The following is a 20733-nucleotide window of genomic DNA, read 5'->3' as shown; positions in this document are numbered from 1 at the left end:
GATGGGAGGGTGACGGCACCTGGGTGCGGGATGCGGAGGGTTACACAGCCGCAGTCAGGACAGCGCCCGGTGCGCATCGAGGGCTCTGTGAGCGGGACCTGCGGGTCCTCAGCAGCAGCAAGGCCAGCCCTAGGTTCTGACGGTTGTGAGCAGCAGGGACCTTCCAGCCACAGCTGAGTCCAGCACATCCCCCCCCGCTGTGGGAGGGGACTCGGGTCAGGTGAGGTCTGGACACGCGGCAAGGCCAGGAGCGCTCCTGGGGCTCGGGGGCCGCCTGATGCCCCGGGGGGCTCGCTGGCCAGTCAGCCTCTCGGCTGCAGGGTCTGTTGGTGTGGGCACCAGCCTGTGGCCGTCCCTGCTCTTGGCCCTGCACTTGGCCTCCCCTGTGCTGTTCTGCATCTCAGCTCCTGCTGGGTACTCTGGGTCCCTGCCCTGCTACAAGCCACCCACCACGAGAGCCGGGCCACCACCTGGGCATCCCGGCCCTTCTTCCTGACCGGGGGCCCCCGCTGAGGGGTGCCGGGGGGGGGGGGGCACTGCCCAGGTATCGCTGAATCGCAGGGCCCGCTGATTGGCTCCCGTCCCCTCCCCAGGGCAGAGCGGCTTGGGAAAGTCCACCTTAATCAACACCCTCTTCAAATCCAAGATCAGCCGGAAGTCCGTGCAGCCGACCGCGGAGGAACGCATCCCCAAGACCATCGAGATCAAGTCCATCACGCACGGTGAGTGCCGGGGTGGGCGGGCCGGGGGCGTCGACGCCAGGTCCCCTGAGCTGGGCATGTTGAAAGTCTGGCTCAGGGGTGCCCTCCGGGACCCCTGCAGCCCTTGGTCAGGTGGAGCCCCCTGGAGACACCTGAGTTTTCCACCGGACACCGTGGGCAGGGGGCTCCCCAGGATAACTGTCGCTGGCCCCTGCTGGGCTTTGCTCCTGGAGGCTGTCATCTCCCCGGCATCACCTGGGGAGTCATCGCTGGTCACCACCCATGGGCACCCCGTATAGGCCCCGGGGTAGGACCGGTCGGGTCCCTAGCAGGCGGGACCCACGGGGTATCTGTAGGGGTCCGGGGTCTCCCCCTGAGCTCGGTGGGCGCTGTGATTCTGTGCAGATATCGAGGAGAAGGGCGTCCGCATGAAGCTCACGGTCATCGACACGCCGGGGTTCGGGGACCACATCAACAATGAGAACTGGTGAGGATCTGCGGGGGCTTCTCCTCCTGGGAGAAGAGCGCTCACGGGTGCCCCTGGCCTGCGGTGCTGCTAAACCCTCAGAGGCCCCCAAACCCCGAGAATCCTGCCCTCCCTCCGCCACCCCCTGGGGTCGAAGGGCCGCGTGGGAGGCTGGTCTCGGGTAAGGCTTTGGTCTCTGCTGAGAAAGCCCAGCAGCCCCGGCCCTTGTGGTAGAAGATGGGGTGCCGGGCTGGGATTCGGGGAGCTGGGGGCCTGCCGGGGTGGGGGGGGGGGGGACGGGGCGGGCGCCGGTCCCGGTGCGGGCTGACGGAGGCCTCCCGTGCAGCTGGCAGCCCATCATGAAGTTCATCAACGACCAGTACGAGAGATACTTGCAGGAGGAGGTCAGCATCGACCGCAAGAAGCGCATCCCGGACACGCGTGTCCACTGCTGCCTGTACTTCATCCCGGCCACCGGCCACTCGTACGTCCCACGCGGGGCCTGGGGGGTTGGGGCGGTTCTGTCCCGTCCCGGTTCAGAACCCCGTGCCCCGTCTGTGACTGCTGCTGTCGCCCCAGGGGAAGAGAGGGCACGGCTCTGCTCCGGGGTGGGAGGGGACGTGCCCGCCATCCGGGACCCCGCGAAGCCACCCCCACACCCGCCGAGAGCAGGTGCCCGGTCGGGGGCTGGGGGGTGGAGGGTAAGGCTGAGCTTCCGTCAGACTGTGGCAGGCCGGAGCCAGTGGGCGAGGTTCTGGGGGTGCCCTGGATAGCAGCCAGCCAGCCTGTCCCGGAGGCCCCGGAGCTGCTGGGTCCTTTCTCCGCTTCTCCCGCTTCTCCCTCCCGAGTGAAGCCCCCGCCGCCACCTGAGCAATGACAGCCCCTCTCTGAGAGGACTCCTCGCCCAGGACCATGCTCAGAGCTGGTCTTGTCCTCAGCCCGCTCCTGTCTGGGTCTTCCTTCTTGCCGTGCCTCACTTGTTCCTTGGCCGGCACTCAGCCCACGGCCTGGGCCTTGTTGACATGCGCCCACCCGGGAGCAGGCCGCCGTCCCTCTCTCGTCCCGTGCCCGTCCTTTCGGCCCCTGCCGGCCCAACACTCATCCAGGCCATTCTGTTCCAGCCTCAGGCCCCTGGACATCGAGTTCATGAAGCGCCTCAGCAAAGTAGTGAACATCGTCCCCGTCATCGCCAAGGCCGACACGCTGACCCTGGAGGAGAGGGTCTACTTCAAACAGCGGGTAGGTCTCTCCACCTTCCTCCTCGCGGGGGCCGTCAGCATGCCGGGCTTCTCTTGGAGGAGAAAAATGCGAAACGGGTGGTCTCCGTGCAGGGGGGCGGCAGGTGGCCGCACCTCCCTTCCCTGCCGTGTGGCCCCACTCCGGGCTGCTGTCGAGCAGGAGGATGCGCCTTGGGCTGCTGCTTCCACACGGCCACACGTCAGAACCACCTGGAGAACCGAGGCGCGGGGCCCCGCAGAGCCTCCGCCCCAGTGGGCGTGAGCGAGGAGGCCCTTCCGTCTAATCCCCCAGGCTCCACAGGCCCCGATGCTGGGGATTTTCCCAGCATGCTTAGGGAAGGACCGTCTCCTGTGGCTGTGTCTGCAGGAGGGAGAAGGAAGGAGAAAGCCCCTTGAAGCTGCTCACGGGTGTGGGTCTGTGCTTAGGACAGAAATGACGGCCGTGCACGGGAATGTCGTGCATGGCGGGTAGCGGGTGCTGTAAAGGGCGGTGACAGTCGGGCCCGTGCGGCATCCGGGGCCTGCGGTGACAGAGGGTTTCCAGGTAGAGCTCGAGGGAGGACGCCGCAACCCCGAGCTGCTGTCTTCGGGGTGGGATGAGCTGGAGAGAGTAGACAGCCCGGGGCTCAGGAACAGCGACCCGAGTCCCTCGGGCGGCTGCACGTCTCTCCTGGCGGGCCTGCAGCTGCCCCCCTCCACTCAAGAGGCACCAGAACTGGAGATACCAGGGTCGCCTGCCCCCGTAGAGCCTGCCCTTGACCCCAGGCCCGGGCCACTCGCTTACTGGAGGCCACAGCGTGGGCAGATACTGGCGGGCCAGTCCGGCTCGCTGTGCGGACGGCGCCCACATCTCTCCCCTCCGGGCCCCCAGATCACCGCGGACCTGCTGTCCAACGGCATCGACGTGTACCCCCAGAAGGAGTTCGACGAGGATTCGGAGGACCGGCTGGTGAACGAGAAGTTCCGGGTGAGTGGACTGGCCGGAAGCCGTTCCCAGAGGCCCCTCGGTTCCTGTCAGAGGACACGGCGGGGTCTCCTAGCCCTGTCCGGGGGGACTGGGGTCATGGGTGTGATGGCCTTGAGCCGTGAGAACGCGGTCTCTGGGCCGGAAGGGGTCAGAGCCCACGTGTCCGCATGTGGCCGCCTCAGGCCAAGGGTCTCGGTGGTGGGGGGCCCCGGGCTCAGGGCCCCCGGGCGCAGACCGGCCTGTGCGCACACACGTGACCCGCGCTGCCCGTCCCACCCGCAGGAGATGATCCCGTTCGCTGTGGTGGGCAGCGACCACGAGTACCAAGTGAACGGAAGGAGGATCCTCGGAAGGAAAACCAAGTGGGGCACCATCGAAGGTACTGGGTGCTCCGGGGACCGCGTCCACCGCTTTGCCCCACTCAGCCACAGGGAGGGGGGCAAGTGGCTTGTCCAGGGCGCCCCGGCCGTTCGCTGATGGAACCGTCCCTCCATCCCGACCGCCCACGGGGCAGGGGAACATCGTGATCCCGCCGAGTTCTGGGTTTCCGGGGCTGCCGATTCGGAGGCGCGCTGTGTGACCCTGGACAAACTACCACACTTCTCTGGGCCTAGCGCTGGGGTGGGCTTCCGGCACCATCCGGCTCCGAGAGCCAGACGGCCCGCCCCCCTGCAGAATTTCCTGAGACCCCCACGTCTTCGCGTCCCGGGGCTGCTGTCACAAATTAGCACCGACTGGGTGGCTTGAAGCGGAGACCTACCCTCCTAGTTCTGGAGGCCAGAGGTCAAGATGTCAGCAGGGCCGGTTCCTTGTGGAGGCCCTGAGGGAGGATGTGTTCCGGGCCTCCCTCCTGTGGCTGCCAGCCACCCTCCGCGTCCCCTGGCGCGTCCCCGGTCTCCGCTCCGCCTTCAGCCTTCTGACTGTGTCTGTCTTTCCGTCTCCTCGGAAGGACACTGGTCATTGCCTTAGTGTCCACCCGAAATCCAAGATGGCCGCCGCTTTGGTTCTTTACCTCAATTACGTCCTCAGACGTTCTCTCCACATAAGCTGTCGCTCACAAGTATCTATGGGGTTCTGGCGGACACGGGTCAGCCGCTCGGGCGGTAACACCCTAGGTGGGCTGTACCCGGGCATTTCTCCACCGTCCACTCTGTTCCTTCCTCTCGCTTTAGAACAGACGGGGGAGAAAGGACAGGTTGAGATGGGCCACTGTGTTCTTCGAGCCCGTGGCTGAGGGTGCGGTATCCAGAGGGCCTGTTCAGCAGCCATTCCCACCCCTGGCGCTCTGTGAAATGGGGCAAGTCCCTTAGCCCCCCCCGCCCCCCCCGCCCCGTGGCCTCAGTTTTCACCATCCTTGAAATGGGTACCATGGGCCGAGACTTTAGCAAAACGGGAGAATGTCCCAAAGACCTTGGAGCTTTGGGGGCAGCAAACGCTCCAAGCGTGGAGAGTCCCCAGACCTTCCTGGGGTGCCCGGTGCTGGCGGGTTCGGTGCAGGGCAGTGTGTTCTAAACCAGCCGCTGCCTGGGTGTTCTCCAGCGTCTGCTGGGTCTGCCTTTCCGCAGCTCTCCCCTCGTCTAAGGGCCTCGATCCCGGACGTGCCTCTGTGGGGGCCGCTCACCTCTGTGTCCCACGCGGCATTCTCTCCACCAGGCTTTACCTGGGCTCGTCCTGAAACGTTGCCCCTTAGGGCCCTTTTTTCACGGGCGCGTGTTTTGGAGGGTGGAGGGGTGTCCGACAAGAAAGGCCAGCGGGGACCTCCGAGAGGGTTGAGGGGCAGTCCAGTGACGGGCACGCCTCTGCTGCCCCCTGGTGGCCAGCTCAGGCGCGCAGGAATCGTGGGGCTGGTTCCTGCTTCCGGCACCTGTGTTGGGGCCTTGAGCCCGCATATCCCGTGGCACCTGTCACCTTGACATTGTTCTGGGAAACCGTCCCCCAGCACCTCGTAAAGACGGTGGGGAGGTGGTGGGTCTCCCATCCGAGGAACCCGGAGGAGGCTTCTGCCCCATCTCGGAACCGTCGCACGTCCTAGAACACAGGTGGCTTCTTAATCCCCGGGACCCTGTGCACTGATGACTGGCCAGGGGACCGGCCGCCCTGTGCTCGCCCGCGGCAAGCGTGGTTGTTAAGCGCTTTTGCCCCGTTCTTGCCCACCCTGCCCCATCCCTGGTCTTGCTTCTTTGATCTTCTCTCCGACTTGCTGTGTGCCCTCCCGAGATATTATACCCATCCTCGGAGACCGCCTGCGGCATCTTCGGGAGGAAGGTGGGGGGTCACGAAGCACACAGTTAGCTCATCCAGGCCTCTCGTGTCCCTGAGAGGTGGGTGACATTTCCTCCCCGCTTTCCAGACAAGGAAACGGGGCGTCAGAGAGGCCAGGGAACTTCCCCAAGCCAGGAAGCAGTAGCTACGGCCTCACATTCCCAGCTCCGGGGCTCCGCTCTCGCCACCATCTCTCACTGCTGCTCCACACTAGGTGGCAGAAGGTTCTAGCGAGGGCCCAGCCCCGCGGGGGTGGGGACGTGGGGGGAGGCGGCTAGAACCCAGGCAAGAGGCAGTGGGAGTAAAATCCAGAAAGCTTGGCAAGGCGGAGGCACTTGGGGGTTCTGCGCCCCGACCCTGCCTGCCGGCTTTGGGGGAGCGGGGGGGACAGACTCGTGCCCACAGAGGAGGAGCCAGAGTGGTATCTCGTGGGGCGTGTGAAGACCGGATTAAACGTGCGGGGCCAGGCGCCTTTTCCGCCCTCCGCCCTCAGGGCAGACGGCGACCGCTGGGCCTGTGGCTCCCTGGGGCCTCTGGGTGTCACCGGGCAACGCGGGGCGGGCGTTCCGCGTTGCTGGTTCCTGAGCTTGATGTAAATGGTGACGCACAGTACGCGTCCCCGTGCGTCCTGTGTGTGCGCGTGGGGAAGACACCCAGCGGGCCGCTTTGGCCGCTGCTTTAAAATCCCAGCTCGACTTCCTGCCTGCCTCTGTTACCCGCCCCTCCTGTCCTCCGGGATCCCCTGGGACGGGCTGCTCTTCCCAGGAGACCTCCCTGGTCCCCAGCGGGAGCGGCGGCCTGCCTTACGGGAGCCCTCTCCCCACTGCTGCCCGGCTGGTTCCTGGGCCGTGTCCCTGCTAGACAGAACCCTTTGGAGGACAGGAGCCCGGTCAGGCCCGCCACGGTGGGATCTGTGGAACCGGGTGCCTGCCAGCCGCCCGGTGCCCGCGGATGAAGCAGGGACTCCTCCGGGCACCAGGATCTACTGGGCGGGGGGGCAGGGGAGACGCGGGGCCGGGGCAGGGGCGTCCAGTGCCGCTAAAGCCCATTTTGTCTCCTCAGTTGAGAACACCACCCACTGTGAGTTCGCCTACCTGCGGGACCTCCTTATCAGGTGAGAGAGGGCTGTGGGGTGCTGGCCTTGGCCCCCTGAAGACCCCAGAAGGCCCTAAATCAGGAGCGTGGACTGTGGGGGAGCAGGCGGGGGTCCTGGACAGCAGTTAGCACATCCCCCCCCCCCCAGGAGGACCTCGGAAGCCCGTGGTCTAAAACGCCTCCGGGGAAGTGAAGCAGGAAGTGAAAACCCTTCTTAATCTGTATGATAAGACCCCCTGGACGGGAGGGGCCGGAGCCCGGAGCCCGTGAGATTCAGGGCCCCAGGGAGGGGTCCTTGTATGCTGGGCATGGGGGTGGTGTCTCCTGCGACCATCCCAGTGTCCCCGGACCCCACCGCTTGGACCCAGCAGAGGCTTCTCCTTGCCCGGAAGCAGCCATCCTCAGGCCATCGAGAGGGTGCCGGGGGGCTGGGCCTGGGCGAGTGATTGGAGAGAGCGGGGCTCCTGCCGTGGCCCCTGCGGCCCCCAGGTTAGGGGTGGGACGTGGCTTCCAGGGGTGACCCCACCGTGTTGGAGGGCCTGGCTGCGAAAGACCCCTGCCGTAAGCCCTTCTGACCCCCCTCTCCAGTCTCTCCTGTTGGGCTGCGGGGGGAGGAGAGCCTGAGCACAGGACCGCAGGGTCGACCAGCACCCCAGCTCAGGCCGCTCCCCTGGACCGGTGGTTCTTCACTAGCCACTGGCCTGGTGCTTCTAGGTGGCAGCAAGGACAGGCCAGCCCTGTCCCCTCGGAGTGTGCACCCAGCCCGGACTGGCCACAGGCTTGACACAGAGGGGCGGGCGTGTGCATTAGTGTGTGCTGAGAGGGTCTGGGTTGCCACGGAGACTGCCCCCTCCACCCCTACCCCGCCCCACTGATGGGCTTTGGGAGCCCTCCTGGGGGCCGCCTGAGAGCCAAGCGGGGGGGGGGAGGGTGGGGTGGAAGGGGGCAGGCGGTGGGAGTCCTGGGTCAGCGCCCGCCCCGCCCGTGGCCTGCCCTGTGACCTCCCCGTGCCCCCCGCCCCCAGGACACACATGCAGAACATCAAGGACATCACCAGCAGCATCCACTTCGAAGCGTACCGGGTGAAGCGTCTACACGAGGGCAGCACGTCCAACGGCGTCGAGGAGAAGGGGCCAGAAGCCCAGGAGATGTAGACCCCTGCCCCCACCCCCCAGGACCCCGCCCCCCAGTCCCTTCCACCGCCACCCCCCAGGCCCGCCCACACGCCCCGTTTTATTTTATATAATTTCCTCCGTTTGTCGTCGTTCTCCGCCCCTTTCCACGCTGCCCAGTAACAAGATGGCGTGTGCCCTCCTGAGCGTGTTCCTTGTTAGCCGCTGACTGTGGGGCCCGGACCGGGCGGGCCTCGGCGAGGAGGCCGCCTCTCTGGCCGTCCCGCGGCCAAGAGGAGCAGGAGAGAACCCGCTGATGAGGGCCAGCCCCCAACCCCGGGCCCGGCTCCTGGTGGCCCCTCGGCCACAGCCTCCGAGCGTGGTGGCCGTGAGCGGCCGCCGGCCTGGTGACCTGGACCCCCTTCCTGCCCCCCTCCTCCCTCCGAGGCCCGGGCCGTGACTCAGAGCCCCCGCCCTTGCCCCACCCGGAGAGCAGAATAGTCAATTCTGTGAGACGCAAGTTGCCAGTTGCTTAGACACGGGGAGGCCCGTTGGCTGCTGCCCGCCCGCCCACCTGCCCGCTCGTCCTAGAGCAGAAAGTGCCTTTATCTCAGCCGTCCGCGAGCCAGCGCTCCCCCCCCCCCCCGTCCCCTCCACCGCAACTCGGGGCAGCGCGGGGAGACAGGGAGACGGGTCTTTATCTCTCCCTCGTCCCCCCTTCCCCCCCGGGATTGAGTCATTCGAAGGAAGGAAAGGATGCACCCCACTCCAGCCCACCCCCACCACGTCTGAGAAGGTCCGAGCAAGTGAATCTGGTGGAGATGCTGGGGGAGAGAGAGGTGGCAGGTGCGGGCAGCAGGGGGCCGGGCCCGTGCCGAGAGGCCCCAGTGGTCCCCGGGGCCTCGCCCTGCACCGCCATCTGACTGGGAGAGTGTGTGTGTTTGTCTGTCTGCCTGTTTAGACATCTCTCTGGCCCAGGATGCTCTGGTTCGGTTCTGCGTGGGTGGTCACCCCAGATACACATCCAGCCCCCCCCGGCCCAGGCCTTGCTGACACCATGACCCCGAGAGGTGGGAGGCCAGGCTTTTTGTTGCCCTAGATGTCCCCGGGCTCCTGCCACCGCGGAGCCCGCGGTAGAGACCCCCACCCCACCCCCCAAAGAGGGAGAGGCCAGGAGTCAGCTGGGCTGCAGAACGGGTTTTCCCCGACGGTGGCCCGGCCGGTCTCTGCCGCCCCCACCCCCGCACGCTCTGTCTCCACGGGGCCACCGGCAGGCACCGTCCGCGCCACGCACAGCAGATCACACGCGCTGCCTCCCGGAGAGCGCGGGGTCTGGCTCAGGTCGATGAGACGAGACGAGACGAGATGCAGGCGAGGTACACGTCTGTCTTACCCCCCCGCTGGCTTCTTGCCGCCGCCGAGAAGAGCCTCGGGAGGAAGGGGATGTGGACAGGCCTGTGCGTGTGCGTGTGCACGTACGATGTCCTTGCATTGCACGTTCACCCCCCCCACCCGAGACAGGAAGGACCCCTTGGCGAAACTGTTGACTTGCCGACTTGCCGCGTTTTTGCCAAAACCAAGACCCAAGACTTCGAAGGAAACCCCCGCCTTCAGCGTCGGGGCCCCGGGGGCGCGGGGCGGCCTCCGCGGTGGGCACGGCCTTGGGGTGGCTTCTCGCTTTCCTTCTCTGTAGCCAGATTTTGAAAACTTGTGAGTTTCACTGGGCTCTGTTCCACAGTGGCCCTCTGCTATGTGCCTCCTGAGAAATTCGTCTTTTTGTATAAATAACAAAAGTGTTGGAAATGTATTTCCTGAAATAAATGTTCCAAATGCAAACCTGGAAAGGGCTTCTTGGGTTTTGGTTTTTGGTTGTCTCTCTCTCTCTTCCTGACCCCAGGGGCACCGCTCCCCTTTGCGAGGAAGCTGGCTGGCATCAGCGTGGCCTCCAGGCCCGTTCAGTCTCTGGCCGGGGAACCGGCGTCAGGGGACTTAGAAGCTCTTGCTTATGTGGAAGGTGAAGGGCAAAGTTTTCCTAATTCATTCCTTTCTCGGGAGGCTTTGAGAGGTCTGCACAGGAAGGCGCCATAAGCCGCTTCTCTCCCTGTGTCGTTGGGAAGGAAGTTTTTCTTCTTAAAGTTCATTTTACCAGATCGAACCCTATGAACTGGTCCGTATTTGACAGTAACTGCATGCTGGTGAACTTCCTTCCGGAGAGCATGGGCCCCAGTAGACGGGCTTAGGAGGCTGCCTTCGGGGGATCCCTGCACACCCCCCACGGGCCTGGGGAAGGAGGCCTGGAGCCCTTTGCTGTACATCACAAACCACCACACATGGTGGGGGGGGCGGGTCCTAAAACCACAGAAATCTGTCCTCTCACATCCTGGAAGCCAGAAGTCCAAGATCGAGGGGTCGGCAGGCCATGCTGTCCCCTTTTCTCCTGCCTCTTCTAAGGCGTTCCCATTGGATTTCGGGTGCAGCCGAATCCACGATGACTCAGCTCGTCCTTCCCTTAATTACACCTGCAAAGATGCCATTTCCCAATAAGGCCACACTCCGAGGTTCTGAGAGGACGTGAATTTGGGAGGGGGGTGGGTGCTGTTGAGCCCGCGGCACCCCCTTCCCCCTCTGTCCCCAGGCCTCAGGGACAAGGTGGTAAGCACAAGTCCCCGCATTGGGACTCCGATGGTTTGGGGACAAGGTTTGCTCTGCCCCCCCGCGAGCTGCGAGGTCTCGGCATGACCTCCCCAACCAGCCCTTCTGTCGGGCAGGTGGGCTCATTTTGCAGAACGGATTTCGTCTCCGAATGACTCACTGGGCGGTGGCCACGTGGGGCCCCTGCCTCCAGGATCCCGAGGTGTGTTACCGACTGCAGATGTCTGCCGTGGGCTCCAGAGGAGGAGGAGAGTCAGTCCAGATGTGGGGGCCGCTGGGCCCGGCCCTTCGGGCTCTGATCTGTTTGCTCTTGGCGGTTCCTTGACCCTGAAGCCCCGCTCCCTCCTCCAGATGAAAAGCGTCCCCACTTTCACCCCTGCAGGCACATCCCTGTGCACCAGCTGCTGTCTCTGGACCTGACCCTCTCCAGGGCCCAGCACCCTCTCCCAGCCTTGGTCTCAGTTCAGGAATCGGGCTCCTCGCCCCGGGGGCCTACTTACCACGTCTGGCTGGTACCAGAACACCCCCGTCCACGCTCCCATCCAAGGGCAGTCCGTGAATGCCTGCAGTGATGGGGCTCTCCATCCCTCCCCCAACCAAGCAAATCCCCTGCTGTAGATCCAGGTGGCTTACTCTCCCAGTTTTCCAGGGACGCGGGACTTTCAGTGCTAAAACCAGGAAGGAAGGTCCTGGGCGAGCTGGACAAGTTGCTCACCCTGTGTAGACTCCACACCACCTTCTCCCACCGCTCAGGCCCCTGGTCTCAGTCTCCTTGGCCCAAGGGGTTCCTGAGGAGCTGCGAGGCGCAGGCTGTTGCCCAGACATCCTGGGGGAAGCAGGAGGTCCCAAGGACCAGCCATAGCCTCATGCTGGCTCTGAGCCCCTGTGTGGGGGTGGGACGTCCCGAGGGTGCTGCGGCACCCAGGTGTCCTGAGCTCACGTCTTCCGTGCTGTGGCCTGCTGGGCCCGAACAAGCCAGAAGATGATTAAATCAATAGGCAATTTTGTGGCTTTTCCAAAGCTGGGGAAGTTGCCTTGTGTGTGAACTTGCATCTGGGGGGGGGGGGGCGGGGGGGACCCAGGGCAGGTGGGCTCCACCTGGGGAAGAAGCCAGGTGGAAATCAGCTAAGGGGTCTCCTTTTGATCTGTATTTATGGATGTGCTCCCTGCCATTTTTAAACATTCCTTTCCGACTACAAAGGTAGCCTATGCGCGGAAAGACAACGTGGAAAATGCCAGAAGCGAAAATACGCCACAAAGAAACGAAAAGCCCCACCGTCCCCCTCCCTGGTGCCAACTCTGGTGGGGGGGTGGGGCGGAGTTTCATAGCATTAATGTTCCTGTGCTTTGTCTCGTATCCTGCCTGACTTGGATTTGGGGGCCCCTGGGGCTTGGGGTGCTGGGGAGAGGAAGTTGGGGGGCGAGAGGGAGGACGGAGCCATGCAGACATCTGGGCTAGACCCCAGTGTGTGCAGCTGAGGGCTTTGGAGGTTTTCCCTCTCAGGTACCACCCTGCAGGGGTCCCCAGCCACCCCCTTTCCGACCCAGCAGGGAGCCCGAGTGAGGCTGTCTCGTCCCTCACTCGGGCAGGAGCCCTCTGTCCCCCGCCCTGCCCTTCCCCCTCACCCCTGCTCTCCCCTTCCTCTCCCCCTGAGGAAGGCTAGGTTGGGCCCAGCTCGGGCCCAGCTCGGACGTCCCGGATGGCGGAGACTGGGACTCGCTGTGCAGACCAGATGCGTTTCCTGCCTTGGCGTCGAGAACGCTTTCCAGATGTGTGCACCGCCCCCAGGCCCAGCCAGGAGGGGCCCGGGGGATCGGAACCCGCCCGTGTCAGGGGTAGCCGGCCTGACACCGGCACACGGGTCGGTCGCTGATGAAAACGTCGCTGCCAGGAGCCCAGACCCGAGAGCGCGTCCTCGGAGAGTTCCGGGAAGGCTGCCGACCCTCTGCCGACCCGGGCTGGCTGCAGACCCCAGCCCGGCCCCTACTCCGAGGGCACCGGCCTTCCCAGAAAATAAGATGTTCTGGGTTTTCTCTGATAATATCAGCGACACCTGCTAAGAGGTCGGTGGGGCTCGCTCTCCCCCAAGCCCAGCCCCTCCGTGCAGCCCCGCAAAGGTGGCCTCGCCACCCTCCTTCCTCCGGTCTGTGTGAGCCCCACTCTCCCGCGGGGCTGCAGGGCGGCTCCGGGGACACCCGAGGTACGATGGAGTGCACCCCCGGCCAGCCCTCCGCGGTCCCGTGCAGAGTGCCGGCCCGGTCCCCCGGGGCAGGGGGCCGGTGGTGGCGGAGGGCCTGCAGCTGAGTGCCCAGAGCCCAGGGAGAAAGCACCTTCCTTCCTTCCGGCAGAGAGGACGGCTGTAAATAATGAGAATAAAGAGGGAGTATGAGTGATTAAAGCTGCCTGGAGTGAGTGGGTCTTGAACCGCTTGCCTGATTTAAAAACTAATCACTTGGAGAGTGTCAGGGCCAGGAACTCCTGCGCTGGTCCCACAACACCCTCCTCCCCCTCCTCCCCCCCCCTCCTATCCTCCTCCCCCTCCTCTCATTCCTCTCCTCCTCCCCTTCCTCTCTTCTCCCCCCTTCTCCCTCCTCCCTCCTCCCTTCTCTCCCTCCTCCCTCCCCCTCCTCTCATTCCTACCCTCCTCCTTCCTCCTCCTTTTTCCCTCCTCCCCCTCCTCCCTTCTCCCCTCCTCCCTCCCCCTCCTCTCATTCCTACCCTCCTCCTTCCTCCTCCTCTTTTCCCTCCTCCCCCTCCTCCCTTCTCCCCTCCTCCCTCCCCCTCCTCTCATTCCTACCCTCCTCCTTCCTCCTCCTCTTTTCCCTCCTCCCCCTCCTATCCTCCTCCCCCCCTCTCGTTCCTCTCCTCCTCCCCTCCCCCACTTCTCCCCCTTCTCCCTCCTCCCTCCTCCCTTCTCCCCCTCCTCCCTCCCCCTCCTCTCATTTCTACCCTCTTCCTCTCCCTTCCTCCCCCTCCCCTCCTCCCTCCTCCCTCCTCCCTCCTCCCCTTCTCCTCCTCTTCCCTCTCCCTCCTCTCATCCCTACCCTCCTCCTCTCCCCTTCTCCCTCCTCCCTCCTCTCATTTACTACCATCTTCCTCTCCCTTCCTCCCTCTCTACTCCTCCCTTCTCCCCCACCTCCCACCCTCTCCCTTCCTCCCTTCTCCCCTCCTCCCTCCCCCTCCTCTCATTCTACCCTCCTCCTTCCTCCTCCTCTTTTCCCTCCTCCCCCTCCTATCCTCCTCCCCCCTCCTCTCGTTCCTCTCCTCCTCCCCTTCCTCCCTTCTCCCCCTTCTCCCTCCTCCCTCCTCCCTTCTCCCCCTCCTCCCTCCCCCTCCTCTCATTTCTACCCTCTTCCTCTCCCTTCCTCCCCCTCCCCCTCCTCCCTCCTCCCTCCTCCCTCCTCCCTCCTCCCCTTCTCCTCCTCTTCCCTCTCCCTCCTCTCATCCCTACCCTCCTCCTCTCCCTCTTCTCCCTTCCCCTCCTCCCCTTCTCCCTCCTCCCTCCTCTCATTTCTACCGTCTTCCTCTCCCTTCCTCCCTTCTCTACTCCTCCCTTCTCCCCTCCTCCCACCTCTCCCTTCCTCCCTTCTCCCCTCCTCCCTTCTCCCCTCCCCCCACCTCTCCCCTTCTCCTCTCCCCCTCCTCGGGTGCCGGGGACACCAGCATCAGGCTGACCAGCAAGTCCTGGCACGTGGAGAACCCCCCCACCCCCGGCCCCTTCATCTCCCGGATTAATGACTTTATTGGAGCCCATCCCACGAAGAAATAGAAGTCCCCGGAAGGAAACAGCCACATGGAGGGACCCCGTGAGGGAGGGGCCAGGGACCCAGCCAGGCGGGGCTGAGGCCAGGGGCCGGAGCAGGAGCACGGAGGGAAATCCTAGGGGCAGCTAGCCGGGCCAGGGTGGGCACCCCTCAGGACTAGGGTGGCGCCCCAGCCTCTGCATCCCGCCGGGAGCCCCACGAGGGGAGGGGGCTAGGGGGTTCCGGCTCCAGGACGGCTCACCCTCAGAATGTCCTCGGGCACCAGGGCCTGGGGCAGGGGGCGGGGGTCAGCGTTTATGGGGACAGAGCTTGTCTGGGAAGAGAAAAAGTTCTGACGATGGCCAGTGGTGATGGCTGCACAACGGGAGGAACGTGTTTAATGCCTCCGACTGTACATTTTTAAAAGGCTAAATGAGGGGCGCCCGGGGGCTCCGTCGGTTGAGCGTCCGACTTCGGCTCGGGTCACGATCTCAGGTTCGTGAGTTCGAGCCCCGCGTCGGGCTCTGTGCTGACGGCTCGGAGCCTGGAGCCTGCTATGGATTCTGGGTCTCCCTCTCTCTCTCTGCCCCTCCCCTGCTCACGCTCTGTCTCTCTCACTCAAAGATAAATAAACACTAAAAAAAATTGTAAAGGCTGAAACGGCAACTTTTATGTTAGGTATATTTTAGCACAATTTTTTAAGTAAATATTTTTTGAAAAAAAGGAGGTCTGTGTCTCAGCCCCTCTGGGTCTGGGACAGGCCCGTCTCACGGGGGGGGATGTGGTTCCGGGCATGTTCGAGTACAACGAGAAAAGTGTGCATCCCTGGGTCTCCTGAGGAAGCAGGGGACCTCTGCCAAGGGAAGGAAAGGCGTGCCCTCCAGACAGCTGCTCTGGGAAAGCAGAGACGGGGGCTGGGGGCGGGGGAGGGGGGGTAGGACCAGCAGCGTCTCCCAGTGGGCGAGCTGTGGGGGTGCGGACGTGGCCTCGGGCAGGGTTGCCGAGTCCCAGGATTGGCAAACAGATTAACCCCGGGCGGGCAGCTCATCACAGGGGCTCAGGAGGATCTTTGGGTGTTCACCTTTGGCGCCCCAGGCGCGGCCTCCCCCCACGCCCTGCCGGATGCCACCCTATAGGAGGAAACGGGGTCCCCGTTCTGGCTCTTGGGTGGCTCTGGTTCCCGCCCGCGGGTGTGTGGAAGGATCCTCCGGGAAGCTCCCTCCCCACGCAGCTCCCCTTCCCCCGCCTTCCCTCACCCGGTGGGTTCCTCCTCGAGGTGTCTTGCTCTCTGGGTGCCGCTTTGGGGTCCCCTGTCCTCGGCCACCCCCCTCTCTGGGAGGAGCCGGGCCGCAGCACAGCAAGACGACCTCTCACTGTGCCGGGCTGCCTGTGGCCTCCGAGCAGGGGGCGTGTGTTTGTGTGCACACGTGTGGGCGCTCGGGTTAACACGCACGCCCCCAGGGCAACGCGCGGGAATGCGCGGCCAGCAGGCGTTACAAAACCCGCGTGGCAAACCCCAGCCTCGCAAAACCAAGACCCAGGGCACATCCGCTGTGCACAGAAAGCGGGCAAAGAACCCAGGATTCCTGCCGTCGCGGCCCCCGTACGACTCGGTCCTTAAGCAAGCGTGAGCTTGGTAGGGAGTTTGGGCCCGCGGTCTCTGGAGTGTCTCATCTACGTTTCCTTTTCCTAAAGGCTCATTTCTCTGAGTGCTGCCTACGCCCCTCTTTTTTGCAGGCCCTCGGACTGTGTTCCTTCGCAAAGGTCACCCAAGGGCAGAGTCCTCGGCAGCTGGCTTTGAACGTCGGTTCTTCTCTTTGCCAGCTGGGTGACTTTGGGTGGGTGACCTCACCGAGGTCTTTGCCTCAGTTCCCCCGTGTGTCCAATGATGGTAAAGCGATACCTGGTAACTCCTAGCACTGTTGGGATGAAATGAGGCGGTTCTTGTGAAGCACATAGAATGGTGGCTGGTCAATAAAGACAGCTCCACGGGTGTCAGCCAACATCGTCACCAGCTGCTACAGACCGCATACCCGTGTCCCCCAAATGTGTCGGTGGCCGGTGTGGCGGGAGGCAGGTGCACGGAGGGGATTTGCTATTGAACGGGAGGCCACCAGGGTGCAGAGGTGGGTGGGAATTCTCAAAGAGGAGAGGACGTCTCTTGGAAGCTTCGATGTTCCCGCTGCAAATGGAGAAAATGATGATGGATGTTAGCCTGATGGGAGGGTCTTCTCTGCCGAATCCAGGGCCCTCAAGGACCCTGAGAAATACGTCAGGACTTCCAAAGCAATTGGCCACGGGCCACGGCTGCTTCCCCCTCGTAGACAAATGTGAACAGCCGAGTTCTACCTCCAAACCCCAGGGTTTTGGACGGTCCCCCAGGGGAATGCACCACCGGGAGACAGACACAGCCCTGGCCCCGGCTTGGACCTCTGCGTCCCAGCCTCGCACCCTCAGGACGGGCTACACCACCCGCTCTCAGCTCCCTGCCAGAATTCCCACAGAGCTTTTTGACTTTTGTCAACTCAAGGCAGCCCCTAGAAAGCTGCGGAAGCTGAGGGGGTGTGTGTCTAATAAAGCTGGAAGTCTATAATTGAGCAATTATTGTAACCCACACTTGTAATTTTGGGGGCTTCTCATAATTCTTCTTTGTTCTCTCTCTCAAAAAATACACAGCTTATACAGCTTTCTCTCTGCTGCTCCAAAGGCTGGTGTCCCCCCACACGCGCCCCGCTCCCACCACACCCCCGTCGGCTGCAGAGCCCACAAAGTGTGCAGGCTACGTGTGCGTTACTTTTCAGGGATTACAAAGGTTAATTTAACGTTCGGCAGCTCCCAAAGGAAATCGATCTTGCTCTCTGCCGTTGGGCATGCCTTCAAAGCCCTGAATGCATCTAGTTTGATCACCGGTGTGGACCGAACCGGCCGCAAGGTGTAATCTGCCCCCGTCCCAGGCTCTGTTATTAACCGGTCCCCTTACGGCCCGCTGAGCACACGGGCGCCACTTTGGCGCCTCGGTCTCCGTTCGTGCGATCACCTGGTGGTTCATTTAAGGAATGTTTGTTTTGAGAACCTCCGCGTGCCAGCAGTATGCTTTCTGTGCGGAATCTAAGTCACAAAAGGCAGGACCTCTTCTCAGGAGCGTGTAGCTTGGCGGGGAAGACAGATGACCGTCTCATAAGTATAGTTCAGGACGGAGATAGCACAGGGGATGCGGGAACCCTGGGTGGGGAGGGCGGAAGGACGCCAGAGAGACATAGCCTGGGAAGGGACAGCACTTGGTTGACCGAGTGGTGGCGTCAGGGCATGAAGGAGAATCAGTGCATGGTGGTCAAAGACAAGCAAATAATTCTGTGGAGCTGGAGAGGAAATGTGGAAATGGGCAGGAGAAGGGCCGGAATACGGGCTGGGGTCATGTCGAGAAGAGCCTTGAGGGCGACCGTGAGGAATCTGAGCTGTGTTTTGCAAACCACCGGAGCTACTGAAGACTTTCCTGAAGGGACCCGATGTGGTTAGATCTGCATCTAGAACACTGTTGTGCCACGAACCTTCTGCAGCCATGTGGGTGTTCTCTGGTGGAGGGTGGGGGGAGGCTGTCCAGAGGGGGTAGCCACGAGACCCATGTGGCTATTAAAAACTTTAGATGTGGCTGGTGTATCTGAAGAATTGAATTTTTAACTTTATTTAAAAACTTTTCAGTATTTATTTATTTTTGAGACAGAGAGAGACAGAGCAGGAGCAGGGGAGAGACAGAGAGAGACAGAGACACAGAACCTGAAGCAGGCTCCAGGCTCTGAGCCGTCAGCACAGAGCCCGACGCGGGGCTCGAACTCACGAACTTCGAGATCATAACCTGAGCTGAAGTCGGACCCTTAACCGGCTGAGCCACCAAGGTGCCCCAGAATTTTAAATTTTATTTAAAGTAAACTTTCCTGCCACATTGGACAGTGCACTTTCAGACGGTGTATTCTATCAGCTGCACAAAGACCGTGTGGATGTGGGATGAGGGCAGGTGACCAGCCAGTTAGGACGATATGTGACCATCCAGGTGAGAAGCATTAAGAATCGGGCATGAGGCAGAGACTGAAAAGGAGATGCCAGATTTGAGAGACACGTAGAAGAATCAGGCATTGGCTACTGCTTGGATGGAGGAGGGACCTTAAATGACTTACGGATTTTCTACTATGTGCCTGGGTGGATGGTGTATCTTTGTCTTGTATCACAGAGAAAACAAGACACATGTTAAATAGACACAGACAGTAAAATGTATTTTGTGTGTATATATATACATAATATGTGTCACATATTATTAATACTCTTATGATTTATTATATGTCAAACATATTTTATATGTTATATAAAATATGCACAGGCATATTTTACATGTACGTAAAACATATATTATATAAATATATACAATATTCAGACCTAGAGTAAGAGAGAGAAAACAAAAAAGAACATTGAAAATGGTAAGCTAATGATATTTAATAATACAGTTAGGACTGCCCATTTCATTTATACCAATTAACGTAAATGGCATAAATCACCCGTTAAAAGGCAATGACTCTAGAACTGGATCAGAGAACAAACTCAGCTGTATAGTATTTGTAAGGAACACGTATTCAACAAAGCAGCTCAGTCAAGTTAAACACAGAAGAAGGAAAAAACATACTAGATTGACCAAAGACAAAAGTATCAGGGTTGTAATATTAATACCGGAAAACGTCCAGCTCAAGGGCAGAAATGCTAAGCGGATCGACGGGGCCACCCTGCTGGAAGGGACTGCCGTGCAAACAGCGTGGCGTGGGATCTAGAGGGCCGAGCAGAGGAGCCAGGAGAGCAAGCAGGTTAGCGAACTATGGCTCCCCTCTCTCAACACATAAGAGGAAAAGTAGACTAGAAACCAGTAAGGCTGCAGAGATGCTAAATATCAGCTCTGGACAGAACTGATGGGTGGATGTTAAAGATCCCTGGGGGGCGTCCGACTTCGGCTCACGTCATGATCTTGTGGTCCGTGAGTTCGAGCCCTGCGTCGGACTCTGCGCTGACAGCTTGGAGCCTGGAGCCCGCTTCGGATTCTGTGTCTCCCTCTCTCTGTCCTGCCCAGCTCACACTCTCTCTCTCTCTCAAAACAAACAAACAAACAAACAAACAAACAAACAAGATACCCTGGAGGTAGTGTATTTTCTTTTCAAGCAACCATGGACATTTACAAAAGCTGATTCTAGCTATGCTACAAAGAAAACCTCAATAGGGGCACTCGGTTAAGTGTCCGACTTTGGCCCAGCCCATGATCTCACTGTTCACGAGTTCAGGCCCCACATCGGGCTCTGTGCTGAAAGCTCGGAGCCTGGAGCCTGCTTCAGACTCTGTGTCTCCTTCTCTCTCTCTGCCCCTCCCCTGCTCCTGCTATGTCTCTTTCTCTCTCAAGAATAAATAAAAATAAAAAAAAGAAACAAAAAAAGAAAACCTCAATAAAATCCCCAAAGAAGAAACATTGCTGACTACATCTGACTTCGGTGTAATAAGATGGAAAATTAATAACACAAATTAACATTAAAAGGATTAACAATTAAAACCTTTGCATGTATAATAAACCTTTTATTCTTATTATGGAGGCCACATAGGTACAGTAGGTATTTAGTGGCCCAAAATTCATACAGACAGTATTTCCTAAATTTTACTATGAGCTTGGCCACGTGCTGTATCCTGGATTTAGTTTTATCTATCCCATGTGAACAGAGCAGACTTTCCTGTTTGTTGGGGAATAGTTTAGTGTCTGGCTCAGACATAACCCTTAAATATGTATTGCTCGCTTCAGTTAGCAAATGCAGCGCCTAATGCCTTGACGCGGTCAGAGGACGGTAAAAATAACCACGTCTCAGTTGTGTCCGTTGGGTGGAAAACCTGAACGTAGCAAGAATGGAAACAGTTAAAGAATTTTATGCATTCAAAATATTTAGGCTATGTCAGCGGTAATATGAAGTCAAGCCACATATCTTTTTAAAAAATAAATATCCTTAATGAGGGAATAAATCCATACAACCGCTACCAGATATTAGAGCCAGATGTTACGGTCTTGACTTTTAGGCAACCATAAGGCCCCGTCTTGGGGTCTGGCAATAATTTTCATTTTTTATCCGGGTTTCGACATTCCTTATCAGATGTGACCTGTACGTGGGTAGGAAAGAAAGCAGTTGGAAAAGAGCCACGTTGTGACCCAACGTAAAATCAATTTTGTGACCTTTCCATTGATGTTTGCAAAGTGGGAATGTTATGAAGAACCTCTTTTTCTCCCCAACTCTCTGTCGATCTGTTAGTCATCTACGGCTGCATAACAGATTATTCCCAACAGAAGCTTAAAACAACAGGCTGTTATTCACTCCAGTCTCTGCAGCTCAGGAATTCAGGAACAGCGAAGGGAGAGAGAAGGTCCCGCTCAGGGTCTCTCGTGAAGTGATAGGATGTTGGCCAAGGCGGCTGTCATGGGAAAGCT

The 20733-nt window shown here is 60.6% G+C and overlaps 1 protein-coding gene across 8 annotated transcripts in view; it reads left to right on the top strand.

Annotated features, from left to right (window-relative positions):
• The window catches only part of SEPTIN9 (septin 9), a 150235-nt gene extending 140550 nt beyond the window's left edge, over positions 1-9685 (top strand). For all 8 annotated transcript variants that reach the window (XM_047081302.1, XM_047081299.1, XM_047081301.1 and 5 more), the window contains 8 exons: positions 594-722; positions 1107-1188; positions 1514-1651; positions 2289-2406; positions 3277-3372; positions 3655-3751; positions 6697-6748; positions 7754-9685. In XM_047081302.1, coding sequence (XP_046937258.1) covers positions 594-722; positions 1107-1188; positions 1514-1651; positions 2289-2406; positions 3277-3372; positions 3655-3751; positions 6697-6748; positions 7754-7883 — 842 coding nt within the window. In that variant the 3' untranslated portion in view covers positions 7884-9685. The remainder of the gene's footprint in view (positions 1-593; positions 723-1106; positions 1189-1513; positions 1652-2288; positions 2407-3276; positions 3373-3654; positions 3752-6696; positions 6749-7753) is intronic.
• The last annotated feature ends 11048 nt before the right edge of the window (positions 9686-20733 follow it).

The sequence above is a fragment of the Lynx rufus genome, unplaced genomic scaffold (assembly GCF_022079265.1).
Source record: "Lynx rufus isolate CCGP_SWC_20201006 ecotype Redwood Valley unplaced genomic scaffold, mLynRuf1.p SCAF_18, whole genome shotgun sequence".
NCBI lineage: Eukaryota > Metazoa > Chordata > Mammalia > Carnivora > Felidae > Lynx > Lynx rufus.
The sequence above is the reverse complement of the archived record's forward strand: the minus strand, read 5'-3'. Positions and strand labels throughout refer to the sequence as shown.